The 18,282-nt window shown below is 54.9% G+C and overlaps 3 protein-coding genes across 3 annotated transcripts in view; 2 read left to right on the plus strand and 1 right to left on the minus strand.

Annotated features, from left to right (window-relative positions):
- Window positions 1-394: 394 nt before the first annotated feature.
- Window positions 395-11,065, plus strand: TENT5B (terminal nucleotidyltransferase 5B). The gene is made up of 2 exons (XM_081056316.1): window positions 395-837; window positions 5,923-11,065. The coding sequence occupies exons 1-2, from the start codon at window positions 577-579 to the stop codon at window positions 6,943-6,945; spliced, it is 1,284 nt and encodes a 427-aa protein (XP_080912442.1). The 5' UTR covers window positions 395-576; the 3' UTR covers window positions 6,946-11,065.
- TRNP1 (TMF1 regulated nuclear protein 1) lies at window positions 10,876-17,083 on the minus strand. Its single transcript, XM_081056321.1, has 2 exons — window positions 16,095-17,083; window positions 10,876-11,636 (listed from the first exon to the last, which is right to left on the minus strand). The coding sequence occupies exon 1, from the start codon at window positions 16,970-16,972 to the stop codon at window positions 16,262-16,264; it is 711 nt and encodes a 236-aa protein (XP_080912447.1). The 5' UTR covers window positions 16,973-17,083; the 3' UTR covers window positions 10,876-11,636; window positions 16,095-16,261.
- KDF1 (keratinocyte differentiation factor 1) overlaps window positions 16,967-18,282 on the plus strand; it is a 29,835-nt gene continuing 28,519 nt past the window's right edge. Inside the window, exon 1 of the mRNA XM_081056318.1 lies at window positions 16,967-17,104. The gene's annotated coding sequence lies outside the window, so the exon portion shown is untranslated. The remainder of the gene's footprint in view (window positions 17,105-18,282) is intronic.

Consider the following 18,282-nt stretch of genomic DNA (forward strand, 5'->3'; position numbering starts at 1 on the left):
GGCTTCTGAAAATAGCGGATGACCAGGACCAGGCCAGGTGATTTCTAAATTCCTTCCAGAGCCAAAAACAAACAGCCAAAACAAAAAACAAAACCTCTGGATTTTCTTAGTGGTCCGACGCCGCTACAAACTCCACCGGTCACTTCCCTCCAGCCGGCCCGTAGAGGGCGCAGTCCCTTTAAATCCAGGCCTGCTCCGCCCCAGCCAATCACCGTGAGCAGAAGTTCTTTAAGGACCAAAGGAGGGAATTCAGCCCGAGAAGGTGGCGGGGCAAGGGCGTGCCTTCCAGCCAATCGGAATCTCCCTAGCGACTAAGCTCCCTCTGTGTGACAGCTTTCGGGACCAATGGGCATGTCGCCCGCGGCCTATAAGGCTGGGCTGGTCCCCGGGCGACAGGCATTAGGGTCGGTTGGTTGTCTCCTTCGTAGGTGTATCCTGGGTTTGCCTCGCCCTACCTGCCGTCCGGTCCCTGCAGCTGCTCCCCGCGCCTTGGCCCCGGCCCAGCCGCTCTCCCTGCCATCCTCCCCTTAACCACCCCCCGGTTTCTGCCGTCGGGGACCCGGGGTTAGGCTAAGGATGCCGTCTGGGAGCGGAGCTGAGAGCCGGGACCAAGCAGCTGCACAGGTGGGGACGGCTGCGGTCTCGGAGGCGGTCACGGCCACCCAGGCAGGCGGCGGCCCCGACCCAGAGACCTCATCCGCCTCCCTCGGACGGCACCTGAGTAGGCTGGGCTGGCCACAGGTGAAGCGACTGGACGCGCTCCTGAGCGAGCCGATTCCCATTCACGGACGCGGCAACTTCCCCACGCTGAGTGTGCAGCCCCGGCAGATCGTGCAGGTGAGAGGACGCTGGGTGGGGAGTCTGGGATCTGTGCTGCGGCTCTCGTGGCTGGAAGGCACCTGGAGTCTGTTCAATTTCCTGGACAGCGAGGGGGAAAGAGGCTCAGAGAAGGACAAAATCGCACACCATGTCTCCTTCTCCCTGCACCGCATAGTCCTTACTCAGCTTTCTCGTCCCCTGCCCCTGGGGAGCCGCGATTCCCCTCGGACCGTTCACCCAGGTCCTGGCTTGGAGAGGGGAGGAGAATGAGCAGGGACCCAGCGGCCAGGGAAGAACTGTGCTGGCTACAAGGACAAAAGATGCTAGGTAGCTTGTGGGACGGGCGGCCGGGGTGACGGGGGTGTAGTGTGCATGCTAGGGTCCAAAATAGTTTTTTTTTCATCCCCAAATCGTCGTTCCTGGACCTCACTCCCACCCCTTCCCTCTCTCAAGGTTCTGGGGGAAGAATATCTTGTGCCCCAGACAGCCCTTGGCTCAAGAGCCCCCTAGCTAGATGTAGACGGAAAAGCCTAAAAATCCTGACTAGGACTCCCTCCCTCTCAGTTGAGGTTGTAGCAGGAGATTAAGCACAGACCAGACCTGACGCCCCGCAGGCTGAAGGCAACCTCAGGTGTCCAGTTTAGGTGTTTTTCCCCATCCCCGGGATTGGAAATGAAGGCTGGCCCAGCTCCCAAGCCCCATCTCTGTCCTGAGGAGTGGGAGAAGAGAATTCTGGCAACCCCTCTCTTCCTCAGATTCCCCCTTCCCTTAACCTGACTCTCAGCAACATTAAAGTTACTCTTTCATCTGTATAGCCCAGGCACTTTCACGCTCTGAAATACCAGGATATGGCAATTGTTGTACCCATTTTATAGCTGGGGAAGCTGAGGCCCCAAGAGGGGCAATGAGCTGCCTAAGATTACCTAAACAGGTGAAAATCAAACCTAGAGCATCTTGGGTCTTCCCAGGAGTGGCTGCCACAATTTCAAGGTGTATGAACCCCTTCCCCAGCTCCCAAGACTCAACTTCTAGGTCTTAGTGGTGCCTTCTGGTAAGAAGAAACCAGAAAATCAGATACATTCCTGCGCATTCCTACCAGCAGATGGACTTTCTGAGAGGCAGCCTATTACCGTGTTTCTCTGAAAATAAGACCTAGCTGGACAATGAGCTCTAAATGTGTCTTTTGGAGCAAAAGTTAATAATATAAGACCCAGTATTATATTTATTATATGATATTATATTAATTACATTTATTATATTATATTATTATACCCGGTCTTATAGTAAAATAAGACCAGGTCTTATATTAATTTTCGCTCCAAAAGATGCATTAGAACTGATTGTCCGACTAGGTCTTATTTTCGGGGAAACACAGTACTAGCAAGGTGAAGCAGGTTATTGCCCTGCCTCCTGCTGCCTTAGTTTCCACAGTGGGGGAGGAGTGCTCACTTGGGATTTACCCAAGGAATGGGAGGGAGTGGGGGCAGATTCCCCAGGGCTGACTCATCCGAAGCCCAGTGGCACTTCACAGAAGCATTCCGTTGTTGTGGGGTAATTAGGAATCCCGTTGAGGCTTTTCTCCCCAGGACAATCAGGTCAACTTTGGATCGCCAACTGCTGTACCTCCAGGACTGTTGTCCCAGGCATGGGAGGGATGGTGGGGAGCTCAGTGTGGCAGCTCCCCTCTGCAAGGAAGGGCACATCCTGCAGGAGAAGTCCCTGCCCTTGTCAGTTTGGTCCAAACTGCTGCCTGCTCTGTGCCAAGCCCTATTCAGGACACAAGGACATAGATGTGAGTGGGACCCAGCCTCCCTGCCTTCCAGGTCCTCCCAGACAGGTGGAGGAGACTGCAGGTCAATAGGAGCTGACTTTACAATGTGATAATAGTAGCTAATAGTACAGTGTCCTCCTAGACAAGGGTCAGAGACATCACAGACCAGGATGTTGCCAGCTGTGGTGGTGAGGGGCAGCAGAGACTTCAGAGCTGGACTGGAAAGTTGGACATCTGGCTTCAAAGTCTGCATTGTTGTCTGGTCCCTCTGTGGGCCCAATGTCCCCATCTGTTCAATGAGGATGGGTTGGACTGTTCTCTTTCTGGTTCTAGAATCCAAGGAGAACAGGTGCCTTCACCTGACCTGTACAATTGCCTCCACAGGAAAGAAAGACCATCGCCTGGCAGGAATCTGCAGCTGGCAGCTTCACAAGCTGTTGGGAAGTGTGTGGTGGGGGTGCTGCATCTTGACTTTGAGCTTCTCACCAGTGCTGAGTTGCTCTGCAGTTTAAGAATTAGAATCTTTGTTCTTCTCTCCCCAACAAGGTTTCACTTACAGAGCAATCTGAGTGGCTAAAGATATTCTAGCTTGTACTTAGGCTAGGAGGACCCACTCTTCTGTAGGAGGTCCCCTATCTTCTAGGAGGCCTGGTTCTAATTCAGCTCGGCCATTTCTTGGCTGTGTGACCTTGGATAAGACCTTTGCCCTCTCTGGGCCCAGAGGATTGAATTAGACAATCTGATCTCTCCAGCTGCAGCTAGAGGGCCTGCATTAAGCAGCTCTGAATACGAATTTTATAAGCCTGCTGGCTGGCAGCACCTACAGTCTCCCTACAGATCTCAGGAGTGGCTTGGGAGCAGAGTGGTTCTGTGGAGGGCCTTGGCCCAGGAGAAAGGAGGGTGCAGCCACTGCCCCCTCCGTGGCTGGGAAGTCTGATTCAGGAGGCTCTAAGCTGCCCTGCAGTCCTTGGGTGTGGCGGTATCTGGGGATTGACTGCCAAGCTGGCTGTAGTCACCCCTGGGAAAGAGACAGCAGGCACAGTCTGGCTGACACAGCCAACCCCATGGCCTGACGCAGGTGATTTAACAAGAGTTCTGCTACCTACTCACCAGGCTAGATGCCATGCCCTGGGGTGGGCATCAGCCTGGGAGTAGGAGCTGGCACTGAGTAAGGCTTAGTCAGCTCTAATAGGATTTGGGGAGGGGGCTGGTCTGTTCTGCAGGTCTGGCAGGGGACTTGGGACAAGATCTTTGGCCCATTTCTCTCCTTGGCCTACATGGACACAGCTGCCAGGGTGTGGGTGAGAGGTCCCATAGGCTGGACGGCAGCAGCTGGCCCCTTACCTCCAGCCTCCCCTGTCTGTCTGACAAGGGCATCCTGCAACCCCCACCTTCCTGCTCCCCGACTACTTTGGCTCTGTCTGGGCTTCAGTGACTGGAGGGTTAGCCTCATTTTGAAATTTTGAAAGGGAAAGAGGATTCTGGTCTCTGCTCCTTCTGAACTATGCGATAGTAATATGGTAGAAAGAGAATAGACTGTAGAGTCAGCCATACCTGGATTTGAAGGTACCTCTGGATGATCCTGGGAGGTGACTTCACTCTTGTAAGCCTCAGTGTCCCCATCTATTCCTTAGAGATCATAAGACCTATCCTCTATAGATCTGGTGAGAAGGTCCAGTGCCCGGCACCCAATAGATGCCTAACCAGTATTCCTCTTCCCCTCCCCCAGCTGCTCCCCACCCCAAGTTCCTGATGGCCAGTTGTTTAACCTCTCCCCCATCCCCCATAGCCATGACAATACCTTCCCCTAGTCCTCCTCCAGGAAGCCTTCCTGGAGGGAGCCGCCCGCCTCAGATTGCCCCACTGCAGCTTGCTTCCTCAGCACTCAGGTAAATTCTTTACAGTAATTCCCTGGGAGGCGAGGAGGGCAGCCTGGCCGGTGCTGACTTGGCAGCCAGGTTGCAGTATCACTCAGGGTAGGAATGCTGCCTGGTCTCTTTCAGGATCGTGTGTGAAGTGCTCTGGGTTGCTGAGCAAATTGAGTGTCTAGCCTAGCTCCTCTCCAACTGGTCCTAGGCCCAGGAAGACAGGTTCTAGAATCCTAAGGGAACAGATGTCTTCACCTGGCTTGTATAATTGCTAGAGTAGCAGGTTCAAGAGGACTTGTAGGTTTACTTGTCATGTTCCTGTACCAGCAGATGGGGTCTGCTGTATTTTTTTCCATTTGGCTTGGGAGGCTTCCTGAGATCTTGACCCATCCCCTCTCTTAAGAGCAGAAAGGGTCTGGGTTTTCACTTCCAGCCCTGCAATTTCTGAATGACTTCCCCTCTGAGTCTTAGATATTTCGCTACCGTAAGCCTCAGTTTCCTTATCTATAAAATAAGTATAATATTTGCCCTACTGGGTCCTTGTTAAGATGAATTAAGATGAATGTCTCATAGTCAAAAGAGTATGCATGGGCTTGAGAATCCAACTGACCTGGATTCTGGTGTCAGCCTGTCCACTCTGACCTTGGACGTGTTTCTTAACCTCTCTGTGCCTCAGGTCCCCATCTATAAATTGGGATAATACTCAAACAGGATTAATGTGAGGAATAATGTACCATGTTTCCCCGAAAAGAAGACCTAGCCGGACAGCTCTAATGTGTCTTTTGGAGCAAAAATTAATGTAAGACCCGGTCTTATTTTACTGTAAGACTGGGTATAATATAATACCAGGGCTTATATTAATTTTTGCTCCAAAAGACGCATTAGAGCTGATTGTCCAGCTAGGTCTTACTTTGGGGGACACATAGTAGTAATATGTGTGCAATGACAACTATATTCTCGATACATTTGAGCAGTTAGCATCGTGTCTGGCACAAAACTGTTTTACTTGCAGTTTTAGAGAGGTAGAATAGCATATGGTTAAGACCTGGGCTCTGAGTTTAATTCCCTGCTGTGCATTCACCAGCTGTGACCTTGGGCAAGTTACCTGGCCCCACTGTGTTTCCATTTTCCCATCTGTAAAGTGGGAATAATTACTACCTCACAGAGCTATTGTAAGAATTACATGAGTTTATATCTTAATGTATAAAGTGCTTAGATCACAACCTGGCTTTTAGTAAATTCCATGCTTGTGTGTGCTGTCATTATTGCTATTCTTTCCTCCAAATTGGGCCATTCTCCAGATTAGGAAATCGAGGCTTAAAGCGTTAAATGTCTTGCCAAAGGCACAATAGCTGCTAAGGGGTCAACAGCGGTTGATGTTATTGTTACTATTACATAGAAACCTATAGTGGACCCGGGGACCCAGGCTCCTGATACCTCTCCCTCCTGCCGTCCCCTCTGCAGGTTGTCCGCAGCAGTCTGGAGGCACAGGGACTGCACGTGCACGGAGTGCGGCTGCACGGCTCAGCTGCCAGCCACGTGCTGCACCCCGAGAATGGCCTGGGTTATAAGGACCTGGACCTAGTGTTCCGTGTGGACCTGCGCAGCGAGGGCTCCTTCCATCTGACCAAGGAGGTGGTGCTGGCCTGCCTGCTGGACTTCCTGCCGGCCGGTGTGAGCCGGGCCAAGATCACACCCCTGACACTCAAGGAGGCATACGTGCAGAAGCTCGTGAAAGTGTGCACAGACACGGACCGCTGGAGCCTCATCTCGTTGTCCAACAAGAGTGGCAAGAACGTGGAGCTCAAGTTCGTAGACTCGGTCAGGCGCCAGTTCGAGTTCAGCGTGGACTCCTTCCAGATCATCCTGGACTCCCTGCTGCTCTTTGGTCAGTGCTCGTCCACGCCCATGTCTGAGGCCTTCCACCCAACAGTCACAGGCGAGAGCCTATACGGGGACTTTGCCGAAGCCCTGGAGCACCTGCGGCACCGAGTCATCGCCACTCGCAGCCCCGAGGAGATCCGAGGTGGCGGCCTCCTCAAGTACTGCCACCTTCTGGTGCGCGGCTTCCGGCCACAGCCCAGCACCGACGTGCGCGCCCTGCAACGCTACATGTGCTCCCGCTTCTTCATCGACTTCCCAGACCTGGTGGAGCAGCAGCGCACCCTGGAGCGCTACCTGGACGCTCACTTCCGCGGGGCTGACTCCGCCCGCCGCTACGCCTGCCTGGTGACGCTGCACCGGGTGGTCAATGAGAGCACCGTGTGTCTCATGAGCCACGAGCGCCGCCAGACACTGGACCTCATCGCCACGATGGCGCTCCAGGCGCTGGCTGAGCAGGGTCCGGCTGCCGCAGCCGCCCTGGCCTGGCGCCCTCCAGGCCCGGATGGGGTTGTGCCTACCACTGTCAATTACTACGTGACCCCTGTGCAGCCTCTGCTGGCCCGGGCCCACTCCTGCTATCCCACCTGGCTGCCTTGTAATTGACTCAGACCCTGGCCAGAGGGACTGAGCCTTCTCAGATGGAGCGGGGCCACCAGGAGTGTGTGGAGGACATGACCGGCCTGTGCCGGGTGGCCCAGCACTGCTGCAGGTTTGGGCCTTGGACTGAACAGACCAGACTCCCCCGAGGGAGGCCCCTGAGAGCTTAAGTCCAAACGGGTCCTTGGCAGATGGACCCTTCGCTTATTGTACCACACTTTTAGACCAGCATGATTGTGGGGTACAGGAGCAGTTTGTTTGGGGATCGATTGCCTTTAGGAGATGAAGCATGTTTGGGGTGGTAGCCTCAACGTCCATCATCTTGGGTTGATTTCTGTGGCCTAGAAAGGGTCTTTTTGGCTGGGACCAGCCTTCAGTGATCCAAGGGCCTGCAGCCTACACAGCGGCTAAAACATGGTATGTTATGGGAACTAGTCACTTTGAATCAGGCTGGGCCACTAACAGGGCCTGGTGGTCCACCCTGGCTAATTACTGGGAGGAGGGAAACTGAAACATGAGGCCGACACCTGGGTTTGGAGAGGGACGTGCCTGGCCCAGTACCTTAACACCCTTGGCCTGAGCTGTTGCGTTTGGTGAGCAGGAGCCAAGTGGCCTGGGGTGGGACACAGCCCATAACCCTTTTGGGGGATTGCTCCCTTCGCCCATGTCATGAGGAGCCCTCCTACTTGGGAGCTTATTCTTCAGAGAGTGTGGGCCCAAAGGGGCCACAGGCAAGTGCTCCTACCCTACATGACTGGTTACAAGGTCCTCAATTGGGGGAGGAGAGCCATGCCCAGCCTCTTGTTACTATTTTGCACTCTTAACACCTGCCAATAAAGATTGTCTACACTGAGCCTAGCACCATGCTTTCTCCTGGGAGAAGGACCTTCCATGGCTGTGAGGGCTGTGGCTGCCATCCCCAGCCTGAGTCTGGCTTATATTGTGGGAGGGTTACGTTTCGCGGTATGTGTCCTAGGCTGTGGCTGGGGGGAACGCCCCTCCTTCCCCCAACACCAGCCCCAGCTTGACAACTGTGCTAGCAGCTCCTGTCCACACTTGGGACTTGCACCCACACGTTGCCTCAGCAAGTCTCTTATTAAAGAGTAAATATTTCAGTGTTTCTTACCTAGAGTCCTAATGACCCCGGACCTGGTCTGACACTCTGGTACTCAGGGCTGCCTGACCCTATCTCTGCCCGCACTACCCCTACCCCCACTCCTTCCCAGGAAGCAGGTGGAGAATAAGCTGGGTGAATCCAAACTAGAGACCCCTCCAATAGTGGCAAGGGAAACTGGGAGACTTCTAGAGTCCCCCAAAGCCAGAGCCTAGGTTTGGCCTCCCTACCTGGGAGAGGTTCCCTCCACCCTCTGGCTCCCTCTATCACCCCCAAGTGCTGGCAGGTACACTTCGGCTTACCCCAAGCAGATCCCCTAGAGGGGCAGGTCTCTCCTTCCCAAACCCACTTGGGGCCATGCCAGGCTGGGAGTGAATGTCAAGCTCTCTGGGAGTTATTCCGCAGGCATTAGTCAGTCATGGGCCTCAGTGCAGCCCACTCTGTTTACCCAGCCTCTTTGATCCAGGGATTGCAAAGCTCTTAACACGTTCAGCCTCATTAGTGGCCTCTGAAGTGGTGGCTTTGATGGTTTCTGCCGGGGTGGAAAACACAAGTCCATAGAGGAGGCCCCAGGTCACCTGGGTGAACCCAGCCACTTCACCTGCTCAGTGGGTCCCTGCTGGGCTCAAAATGGTGTGAAGAGCCTGTGGAAAGGCTTTCTTTGCTTGGTGACTGAAAATAGCCTCCCTGACTCCCTTCACTCCAACCAGACCCACCCAACTAGGCCCTGGGAGGGACTAAGGTGGTCCCAGCTCCTGATTTGGGCGTGTTGGGGATGCTCACAGGATAAGCATACAGGCTTAGCTTGTTGGGGTAGGAAGCGGGCTTCACCTGGGTGTGCTTGTTTCCGAGGATGAGCAAGCCAGGAACCCGTGGTTCGTGCGTATACCTACATTCAGCCCACTGTGAGCTAGCTACCCCTGGAGGGGTTGGGAATATGTCAGTAAACCAAAGTCCAAGATTCCTGCCCTCATGAAGATGACCTTCTAATGGGGTAGACGGAAAATAAACCATATAGTCTTAGAAGGTCTGCCGTGCTCACAAATATACGTAGCAGCGTAAGGGATTAGAATAGCTGGCGCATACAATTTTTAAGACTTCAGGGTGAACCTCATTGTAAGAGTGCCACTTGGTTGAACAGATTTAAAGATAGTGGAAAGCAAGCCACGTGGATGTCTGGGGGCAGAGAGAACTGGTCTGAGAGTGTACGCCTGCTGGCAGGCATGGCTGTCTGACCTTGGGCAGGTGTATGTACTCACCGGGGCCAATGTGCAGCCTGCATGGGTGTGAGCAGCAGGACACAGAAAGGAGCTTCCGGTCACAGCTACTGTTCCTGGAGTGCTTTACTCCAGGGCAGGACTACGCTCAAGTCTTCCCAACCATTACCCTCATTTCATCCTGGCAACAACTCCAAGAGACAAGAGCAAGGATTATCTCCATTTTACACACCGGGAAACTGATACCAGAGAGGTCAGAGGTTTGACTCCAGAGCCATTGCCATTAACCCCTGCACCAGCCCTGCCCCTACACTCTGATTTCCCATGGATGAACTTGACAGCGTCTCCTGCACATATATGCAACGAGGCATGTTTGGCATTTGACAGTGAGTCTGCATGACTGTGACTGCCATTTTATGTATGACTCTAGCAGGGTGCCAAGATGTAGGCTTTTCTTGATGTATATGTGACAACAGCCCTGGCTTGTGATGACTATGTCAGAGGTCGGGGGTGACAACAGGTATGCCTCTGGCTATGTTTGGGGGTGGTGCAGTGTTTCCGGGTGTGAGAAAAACACTGACTCAGTGGCTGGCATTGTGCGCTCGTGGACAATTCCTGCAGCCATGTAAGCTGCCAGGACAGGCAGGAATCCAGAACTGGAAATGAGAGCTAGAGAGGGGAAGGCCGAGGCAGGAACCCCCATCCCCTACCCCAACCCCACAGTGCTCTCCAAACCCCTTAGGACCACAGTGGGTAGGGGGGATTCCAGAGGAGAAGCTTTGCTGCAAACATTGGGGAACAGGAGATACACCCCGCCCCCAGGCAGTTACATGATGTGTTGGCCCCTCCAGTCCCACTCTCTGTCCTTCTCCCTGCTCTGCCCTGGGCAGGATGACCTCTAGGGACTTTGCATCACTGGCTCCCTTGTTCCCTGCCTTCCTGTTGGGTCCAGCCAATGAAAGGCTCCAGCAGGAAATTGGAGAATGGGATGTTTATTCCCCTGCTCCCTCCCCACCAGGATGCCATGGTTCGCTACATCTCTCAATCAAAGGTCACTTCTCCTGTCAGGGGCCCTCTCCACACAGCTGTACTCCCCAGATCCCTTTGCCCTCCCCTCTCCTCCCCACTTCAGGCCCAGGAGTTGTAAAGCCTTCTCAATGTTGCTGTCCCCAGAGAGCAGCACCGTTCCTTGTTAGTTTCTTAAGCCCACATCTTTGGCAATAGTCCCTTTTCAATCTCTTCCCTGTTTGAGTGCCCTGTCTCCTGCTGGGACCCTGACTGACAAACAGGTCCATACGGCCACCACAGTCACACACAGTCCTCCACAGATCATAATGCTGCCATGTTATCACAAACATGCAGGCATCCCTGTGGGTCAGTCTCACATGTGCCTTCCCACCCCCTTGCTTCATCACATCCTTAATCGGGGAAGACTTCCTGGAGTGGGTCAGCTTTGAGCCAGGTCAAGGGAGAAATCAGTTTGCAAATCAGTCAACAGGCCCAAGATTGCCAAACAAAACTAACCGGAAGGTGCTCAAGGAACTGCCAGCTTAAAGAGCCGTGACAGACACATACAAAAGAAAGGAGGCAAGGATACTTGCAAAGTAAACTTCAAAACCACATGCATTTGTCTCGCATTATTGAAATGTATTCTTCCTGAATGTATGAATCAAGGGACTGACTCAATATACATTCATTTTGCCAAATTCTACAAGTTCTAGGTTGTGTATAAATGTAGCCCCCCTTCCTTCTATAATCAAGATATTTGAATAAATGTGGTTTTCTTTCCTCATTTAAAACTTTGCTTAGAGTTTTTATGTGGCTACCACCTCTTTTGAGAAAGAGGTGTGTCTCCCTCCCCCGGCCCCAGGAGCCAGAGCTGACCATCCTTCTGAGGAGCCACAGGCACGTCCCACACAGAGAGGGCAAGGACAGTGGATGAGGGAGACCGGGATTTTCTCAGACCATTTTCTGTCAAACAGGTCTCGGTGCTGTGAGACTGAGAAGCAATGGCAGCTACCAAGCTGCACTGTGACTTAAGAATGATAACTATATTTGTAAGAAGAAATCCTTTTCACTTTCACATTGGAAAAGTTTGCTGCACTCTTAACCAACCTGATTGCGTATCGAGAACCTGTTGTAACACTTCCAACTGCACAGGGTAAGCCAAAGTCAAATGCAGCATACGTAAAGAAATTCACACAGGCAACTTCCTGAGTCCAGCCCCCTGCTCCTGTAAAACGACACGCTCCTGCAAAGTGAGGAGGGCTCAAGGATGTGTAGGGTCCACCGAAGTCTTCCTGAAGGAGGTGCCCAGGGAAGGAGTTCAGATCCATACAGCGGAGGCTCTAAAGAGCTGGGAGGAGCTGGAGAAAATAATTTCAAGAGCTTTAATTACCTCTTTCCCACAGCCACCCAGCCCCACCCAAACCCTTTAACATCTACCTCCTTAAGAGGGGCCACTGTGAAGAGAAGGTACAGGAGCAATGTTATGGAGCTGGGCTCCACTGGCTCCCACCCTGGAAGGAGTGGGTGCTCCTGGGGTAAGCAGAGGTTCCCCTGGGCCTTTGTCCTTGGCTGGGATCCCTACTGGTCTAAGCAGCTGGAATGGAATGTTCCTGGGAAGAGAAGCCTGACCCCTCCTCCACTTCTCCCCTTATGGAGTTCCCCAGGGCCTGCGGTGGGAGGGCAGGGGACTGTTCCAGGGATTCCTGATTTGGCGATGCTCTGGAGAAGCAAAGGCCCACACTGCCTGGGGGCTCTGTCCTGGGAGGTTAGGCAGATGGGCTCCATAACACCTTTACACATCTCCACTATGTGCTAAGTGTGACCTCTCATTTACTACTCAGAAGCTAGTTCCTCCCTAGATCCCCAAAACACACAGAAAAGAAACTGGCTCAGAGAAGGGAAGTCATTTGCCCAAAGGCTCCCACCTGAGAGGTTCCAGGCCAGGACTGAACCCCTGGTCTGTCTTGTTCCAAGCCCAGGGGTACTTTCTGCCCAAACATGGAGCCTGTCACCCTCCTCTGCCATCCCAGGCGCTGCTCTCCTTGGCAGGAAACATTCTAGCTCAGTTGTGCAGAGAGGAGGCAGCCCTCCAAGGCAAGCCCAAGCCCTGAGCATAGTCAGCCAGCCCTTGCCTGAAGCCAGGTGTGCTGACTCAGCCTGACTCACCCCTCCAGAGCCCAGACAACCAGGCTGGAGAGCCAACCTCTGGGTGCGGGGAGGTGCAGACCTTGGGGAGGGGCACTTTCTGCCACCCCTCCAGCATCTCATCACATTCCTCCCCAGAACCAAAGGTCAGAGGTCACTGAACCCAGACATAAAAGTGAGAGCCCAGAAATCCCCCCAATGGAGCCCTCATTCACCTGATAAATGAAAAGCCACATAGCCAAATGTTTAAGGGAACCCCACTTACAGGTTCTATATCCTTGGGCAAGTCACCTGTCCTCCCTGACCCTGTTTCCTTATCCAATGGGGATAATAACCCCTACTTTGCAGAATAGCTTGGATGACTGAAACAGATAATGGGTGTAAAAGTGCGTAGCACAATGCCTAGCATAGAGGAGGCAGTTAATGTATTATTCCAGAACCAAGGATTTTCCCTTCCCCTATGACTCCGGGCCAGGGTGCAGTCGGGACTTCATGGAGGAAGAAATAGGCTGGGGATCTCTCAGCTTCCTCAAATACACCCTCCCCCCCAATCCCTCCTGTAAAGAACCTCTCCTTCAGCTCTGAGAGGCCTGGGCCCGGGGTTTTCTCTACAGCTGGCTGTCAGGGAAAGGGAGCCTCCTGCAGACTGCCCACTGCAGGCTTAGAGCACCTGAGCAGAGACCTGTTATTTCAGCCAAATCTCTAGGAAGCCTCCTTGGTCCCCAGGTGGCAATGGGATGGGGGTGTCCTGACCAATTATCAGTGTAATAAAGTGGTGAGAAGTGCACTGACTCCAGGCTTTTACTCAGATGGTGACCACCAAGAGGAGCAACCTCTCTGTCTAGGGCAGCCTTTCCTGACGGACTGTCCCCCGGGCCCGGACACCAGAGTTCCTTTCAGCCCCTTCTCCAAATGACCTCCACATACCGCTCTTCTGCCAAGCTTTTAAAGCTCAAGGCCTAAGAAGGCCCAGCATTTCCTGGGAAGAGGCAGGCTGGGGGTGAGGACACTGTGGTCCCAGCCTGCTCCTGGCCATCCCTGTGCCCTGGGAAGCAGCCCCACACTGCCCTCTGGTGGCGCCATCCAGAGACTCCAAAGACACCCTCACTTGGCAGGAGCTAGCCAAGACAGGGAAGGAGCTTATCCAGGGAAGGGGCAGGTCCCAGACCAGAACCCTGAACTTGTTTTCCAACCGCAAGCACTAACCTGAAGAAAGGCTCATTTCCCTTTGATGAGATCCCAGATTCACTGGTGGCAATCAATGTCCTCAATGCTCAGGTCCCTCAAGATCCCCTGTAGTCAGTCCAGTCCCCAGGGCTGGTGGCCAACATGAATGTGTTCAGGAAGTCATGGGGGTGGGGGAGTCAGTTTCCTGGCCAGGGGCTATAGTTACTCCTGAAGACCTAAAAATAGCCCTCCAACAACACACACTGCCCAGCCCCCAGAGTGTCCCCTGGGATGGTGACTGTCAGGGAAGGCTGCCTAGAGGAGGGCTGGGAGACACAAGCCCTTGAAAGCAGACACCCTCTGATTCAGTACTGCTTGTTGAGCCCCTGGACTGAGTAGACACCAATGTTTGTTGACTAAGGAGAAAACAGCTTCCTAGAGGGAGCCCTGGGTGGGCCCGGCAGAGGTGGGAAGGTAACTTTTATTAGCTGGCTGAGAGATAGTGGGCAAAGCACTGAATCAAGAGCTGGGGTTCAAGTCACTGAGCGCTGTGTACTGTAGCCAAGGCCCTCTGTGAGAAGCAGTGGAGCATCTGGAAGCAGAGGGAAGGGAGAGAGCTGCCTGGGACACTAGGATCAATCTCCATTTCCTACACACACACATATACATCACTTTCTCCAGCAAGAGCCATCTCTAATTCCCCTTCTGCCCCCCCTCCAAATCAGGACAAAGCTGATTACCAATAAACCCCAGAGAAAGGCAAAATTGTGACGGCACCAAGCACTTTACACCATTAGCTAAAAGCTTCTCTGGACCAAGTGCCCTCTTCTGTGCAACCCAGAAAACAAACAGTTCTGGCTACGGCCCAGCACTGCGGCCAAAGCTCCTCACTGTGTCACCTCCAGAACGTCCTTGTCCTTTCTCAACCTCTAGACCATAAATGACCCAAGAAGCTTTGGAAGGTTCTCTCTCTCTAGGGAGGCCAGAGAATGCCAGGGCCCCCACTGCTCTCCTGGTGCCCAAGCTCCTTCAGTCTCTGAGATTTCCTCCTGGACTTCCCTTCCCCAGCTAAGAATAAGTTCAGGAAGGCCTGGGTGTTAGTTGAGAAACCAGCCAAAAAGTCCGGTACCCGTGGAGAGGAAGGGCTGATAGGTCAGAGGGTCCCTGGGGCTTTCCCTTTCAGAGCAGTACCTGAACCTCAGGACTCTAGGATTAAGCCAGATTCCCAGGACTCTGACTCTGGTGTTCTCATCCCACTCCCTTCTCCCCATTCTCAAGCCATGACATGGGGGGCATAGCTACATTCAGAGAGACTGAGGAAACTAGCCAAAACAGGGGCAGAGTTGTTCGAGGTCACATAGCAGACAGGCCAGACACCAGCTCTCTAGCCCCTGCCCCTGGACAGGGAAGAGACACTAGGAGAAGGACACAGAGGCCTGGGACCTAGTTCTGTCCCCTTGCTGGCATGCGACCTTGCCACTTTGCAAAATGAGGACTTTAAATTAGCTCCTGGTTCCACCAACAAAAGCACTGCCTGTTTGATTGAGAGAATAAAACATTCTTCCATGACTTATGGGGGAAGAAGACCTCTGCCCTTTGTTAAACACAATAGCCCTTCCGGGAGGTAAAGATACTTGTCACTTCACAGACTGACAAATGACACTGCAGTCAACTCAGCTGTTGAGCAGCAAAGCAGCAGCCAGGCCATTCACAGCTGGGTGGGGACAGGGGAAAGGAGCCTGAAAGGCATGGGGACAGAAAGAGAAGCAGATTTCATTTTATGGCTGGCCCTTTAAGTCCCCCCAGTCTAGAAGCTGATGACATACCTACCCCCTTGGGGCCGGTTAAAGGCTATCACCTGGCTCCATCTCCGGCAGAGCCATCTTAGGGACAGGTTGAGGAGCTGGGGGGCTTAGGTGAGGCTTAGCAGGTGAGGCTTTAGGCAGTTACCAAACACTGGATACCTAAGTCTGGCTGTACTCTGAGCAAAGCTGCATGAGGGCACAAGAAAAAATCTTGTCGCTTAGAAATGGAAGGGCCTAAGAATGATGGGAACGTATCTTCAACCTCTCTGGGATCCATCTCCCCAAGTGGGAAACGGGTTTAGGAGAGAACTCAGGGGTACACTGCTGTGCCAGCTCCCACCCCATCCTGGGACCTCATTATTCTGTCCTCCATGCAACTTGGTGGTGCCAGAACACAGCAGCCTCAAGGGCAAAACTCTTCTTACAGCCCCAAGGGACTCAAGAAAGGCGATGCAGGTGGAGGTGAGGGTGGGGTGTGCTGCGTCAGTGCAGCAGGCTCCAGTTGGTAAGTGCTGGTAAACCCCTCCTGGGGTCTGAGCACCCTCAATTTGTCCAACCCGGGGGAACTTGGTGCTATTACCTCACTCCCAAGAAGGTCTGGGAGAGGCGGCAACAGAAAGTGCACTCCAAGAAAGGGAGATTCGGGAACCTGCAACACCCCGCCCTGCCCCTCGGACGCACCAGCCGCTAAGACCGCACCTCAGCCTGCTTTACTGGTCCCCCGGCCCCCGACTGTCTCTTCCTGTGGTCGGTCAGTCCATCCATCCACGTCGGTGACGCCGTCCATCCAGCTGGCGTCCGCAATCCTTCGGTCGGCACCTCGGCGATGGCCTGTTGGGGGGTGGCCGGGGGTCCTGGCGCTGAGGTCAGCGCTGGGGGGACGCGGGGCCGCGGGGCGGGCTTCGGCGGAAGGGCGAGTCGGGCTCGGGACCATGGCCCCGCCGCAGGCGTCCGGTGCTCCAGGGCACGCAGCCACCCAGACCCAGCGCCGAGGCCAGCAGCGCCGGCGGGCGGCCGCGACGGCCGCGGCGCGAGCCCTTCTTGATGCGCGACCCGTGAGTCGCCAGGTAGAGCTCGGACTGCGCCACGCCACCGCCCAGGCGGCCCACGCTCTCAGCGCGGTGCGCCAGGCGCAGCTCCGCCGCCAGAAAGACGCGGTGCAGCTGCAGCACGCGGCTCTCCAACTCCGACACCAGGCGCCGGCGGCCCTCCACCTCGAGCAGTCGCCGCCGTGCTTCGGCCAGCTCCAACGCGCGGCCCCCTGTCCCCGCAGCCCCCGCAGCCCCCGCGCCCGGGCCACCGCCCGCGCCCCCTGCCGGCCCGGTGCCCACCGGACTCTCGTTAGCACCCTGGCGCCAGCGCTGCAGCTCCTGCCCCTCCGCCGAGCCCGTGGATGCCGGGGCCGCCTCCGTCAGCTGCGAGGCCTGAGCCGGGGTCTGGGTCCCGGTCAAGGTCGGAGTTGGGGGCGGGGGCTGAGAGGACAGCAGGGGCCCCCGGGGAGGCGGCGGCGGGGACCCTGGTTCCGCCGCCCCTTCCTGGGCCCCTGGGCCGCAGGCGCTGATGCGGCAGCCCGGCATCCCCCGCCCCCGCAGCGGTCTGCAGCGGTGGGCCCGCTGGTCTGGCCTGAGGCCCCCGCTCGGGGGAGGATGGACAACAACCACCAGAAAGATGCAGCCGCGGCCCCCGCACCAGCGCAGCGCCAGCTGCCGGTGAGTCTTATAGAACACGGGGCTGAGCGATGGACAGCACAGCCAATCAAAGGCTGGTATACCCTGAACCCGCCTCCCCCGCCCGGCGGGTTCACCAAAGTGCTCAAACCCTTCAGGTCCTTAGATCCGCTCTGCCATGCTAGGGCATTCGGTTCCCATCCACTTCACCAAAAATTTTGGGTGGAAAGAGGACTGCATCTTCTTTGGTCTGCGCCCTGAGTCATAAGCTCTTGTAGCTGGTGCTTAGAAATCATTCGCTACAGTCTCCACCTGGGGGAGGGTTTTGCCTGAGGCCACACTATGTGACAGTGAGTGGCTGAAGGTTTGACTCCTTGCACAGTGCTCCTCGTACCGCACGCGGTCCCTCAGTCGAATCGGTTCTGCCTGGTTTCCTGGGCCACAAGGCTCACCAGGACTCCCTTCTCAATCTCCCTGGGACAATGGAGGGGTTAAAACAGAGAGGTGACTGGCGTCCCGGTCAAACCACAGCGCTGATGCTGAGCCTGGCGCAGCTTGGGCAAGCCTTGATGGCCTCCCAGAGGAGCCCCAGGCCCCACGGAGTGCAAAATTCTTTCCATTACTCTGCTTCAGTTGCTCCTCCCAGTAGATGTCCCCACACCTTTAATGGGGGGGGGGGGAACAGACCCAGAAGGTGTAGTGGTGCCTTCCCCAAGGTCACTTTGCAGATTGGTTGCTGAATCTGGGCCACTGGATGGGACCAACTTAGCCATTTATGCCGTGTGGGGGCTCAGAGACCTGGGTCTCCTCACTGTCATTGGGCGACCCTCCTTAACTGGGATAGTCATCCTGGCAAAATGATAGAACAGCAGATATGACCCCGCTGTACCCCCTCCAAACACTGGTCCAGATGCCATGGCCCTGCCTCAGTATCCATCTGCTTAAAGGTACCATCAGAGATGGGAGGTCTCTGTGATGGCCGCCCGGCAGAGGCTGGAGGGCCAGAAATCAGCTCTGACCCATTGGGAATTGCTGCCCACCAACCCTGGGCTCAGGGGGATTGCCAAAAGTGTGGCCAGTGTGATTACTGCCTCTGTCTGAAGAGGAGGCAGATGCGGGAGCTGCCCTGGCTTGATGTGGAGGAGGAAAGAGATGGAGCCTCCCCCACCCCACCCCCGTTGTCTCAAGTGCTTTCAGGTGCCTAGGATCGAGTGATTGGG

The sequence above is a fragment of the Rhinolophus hipposideros genome (genome assembly GCF_964194185.1).
Source record: "Rhinolophus hipposideros genome assembly, chromosome: 8".
Taxonomy (NCBI): domain Eukaryota; kingdom Metazoa; phylum Chordata; class Mammalia; order Chiroptera; family Rhinolophidae; genus Rhinolophus; species Rhinolophus hipposideros.

What these genes read in the sequence shown, in the direction of transcription:
- TENT5B (XM_081056316.1), top strand. Translation starts at nt 577, where the DNA reads ATGCCGTCTGGGAGCGGAGCTGAGAGCCGGGACCAAGCAGCTGCACAG. An exon ending in AGCCCCGGCAGATCGTGCAG is followed by an intron (nt 838 to 5,922) that starts GTGAGAGGACGC and finishes TCCCCTCTGCAG; the next exon opens with GTTGTCCGCAGCAGTCTGGA.
- TRNP1 (XM_081056321.1), bottom strand. Translation starts at nt 16,972, where the DNA reads ATGCCGGGCTGCCGCATCAGCGCCTGCGGCCCAGGGGCCCAGGAAGGG.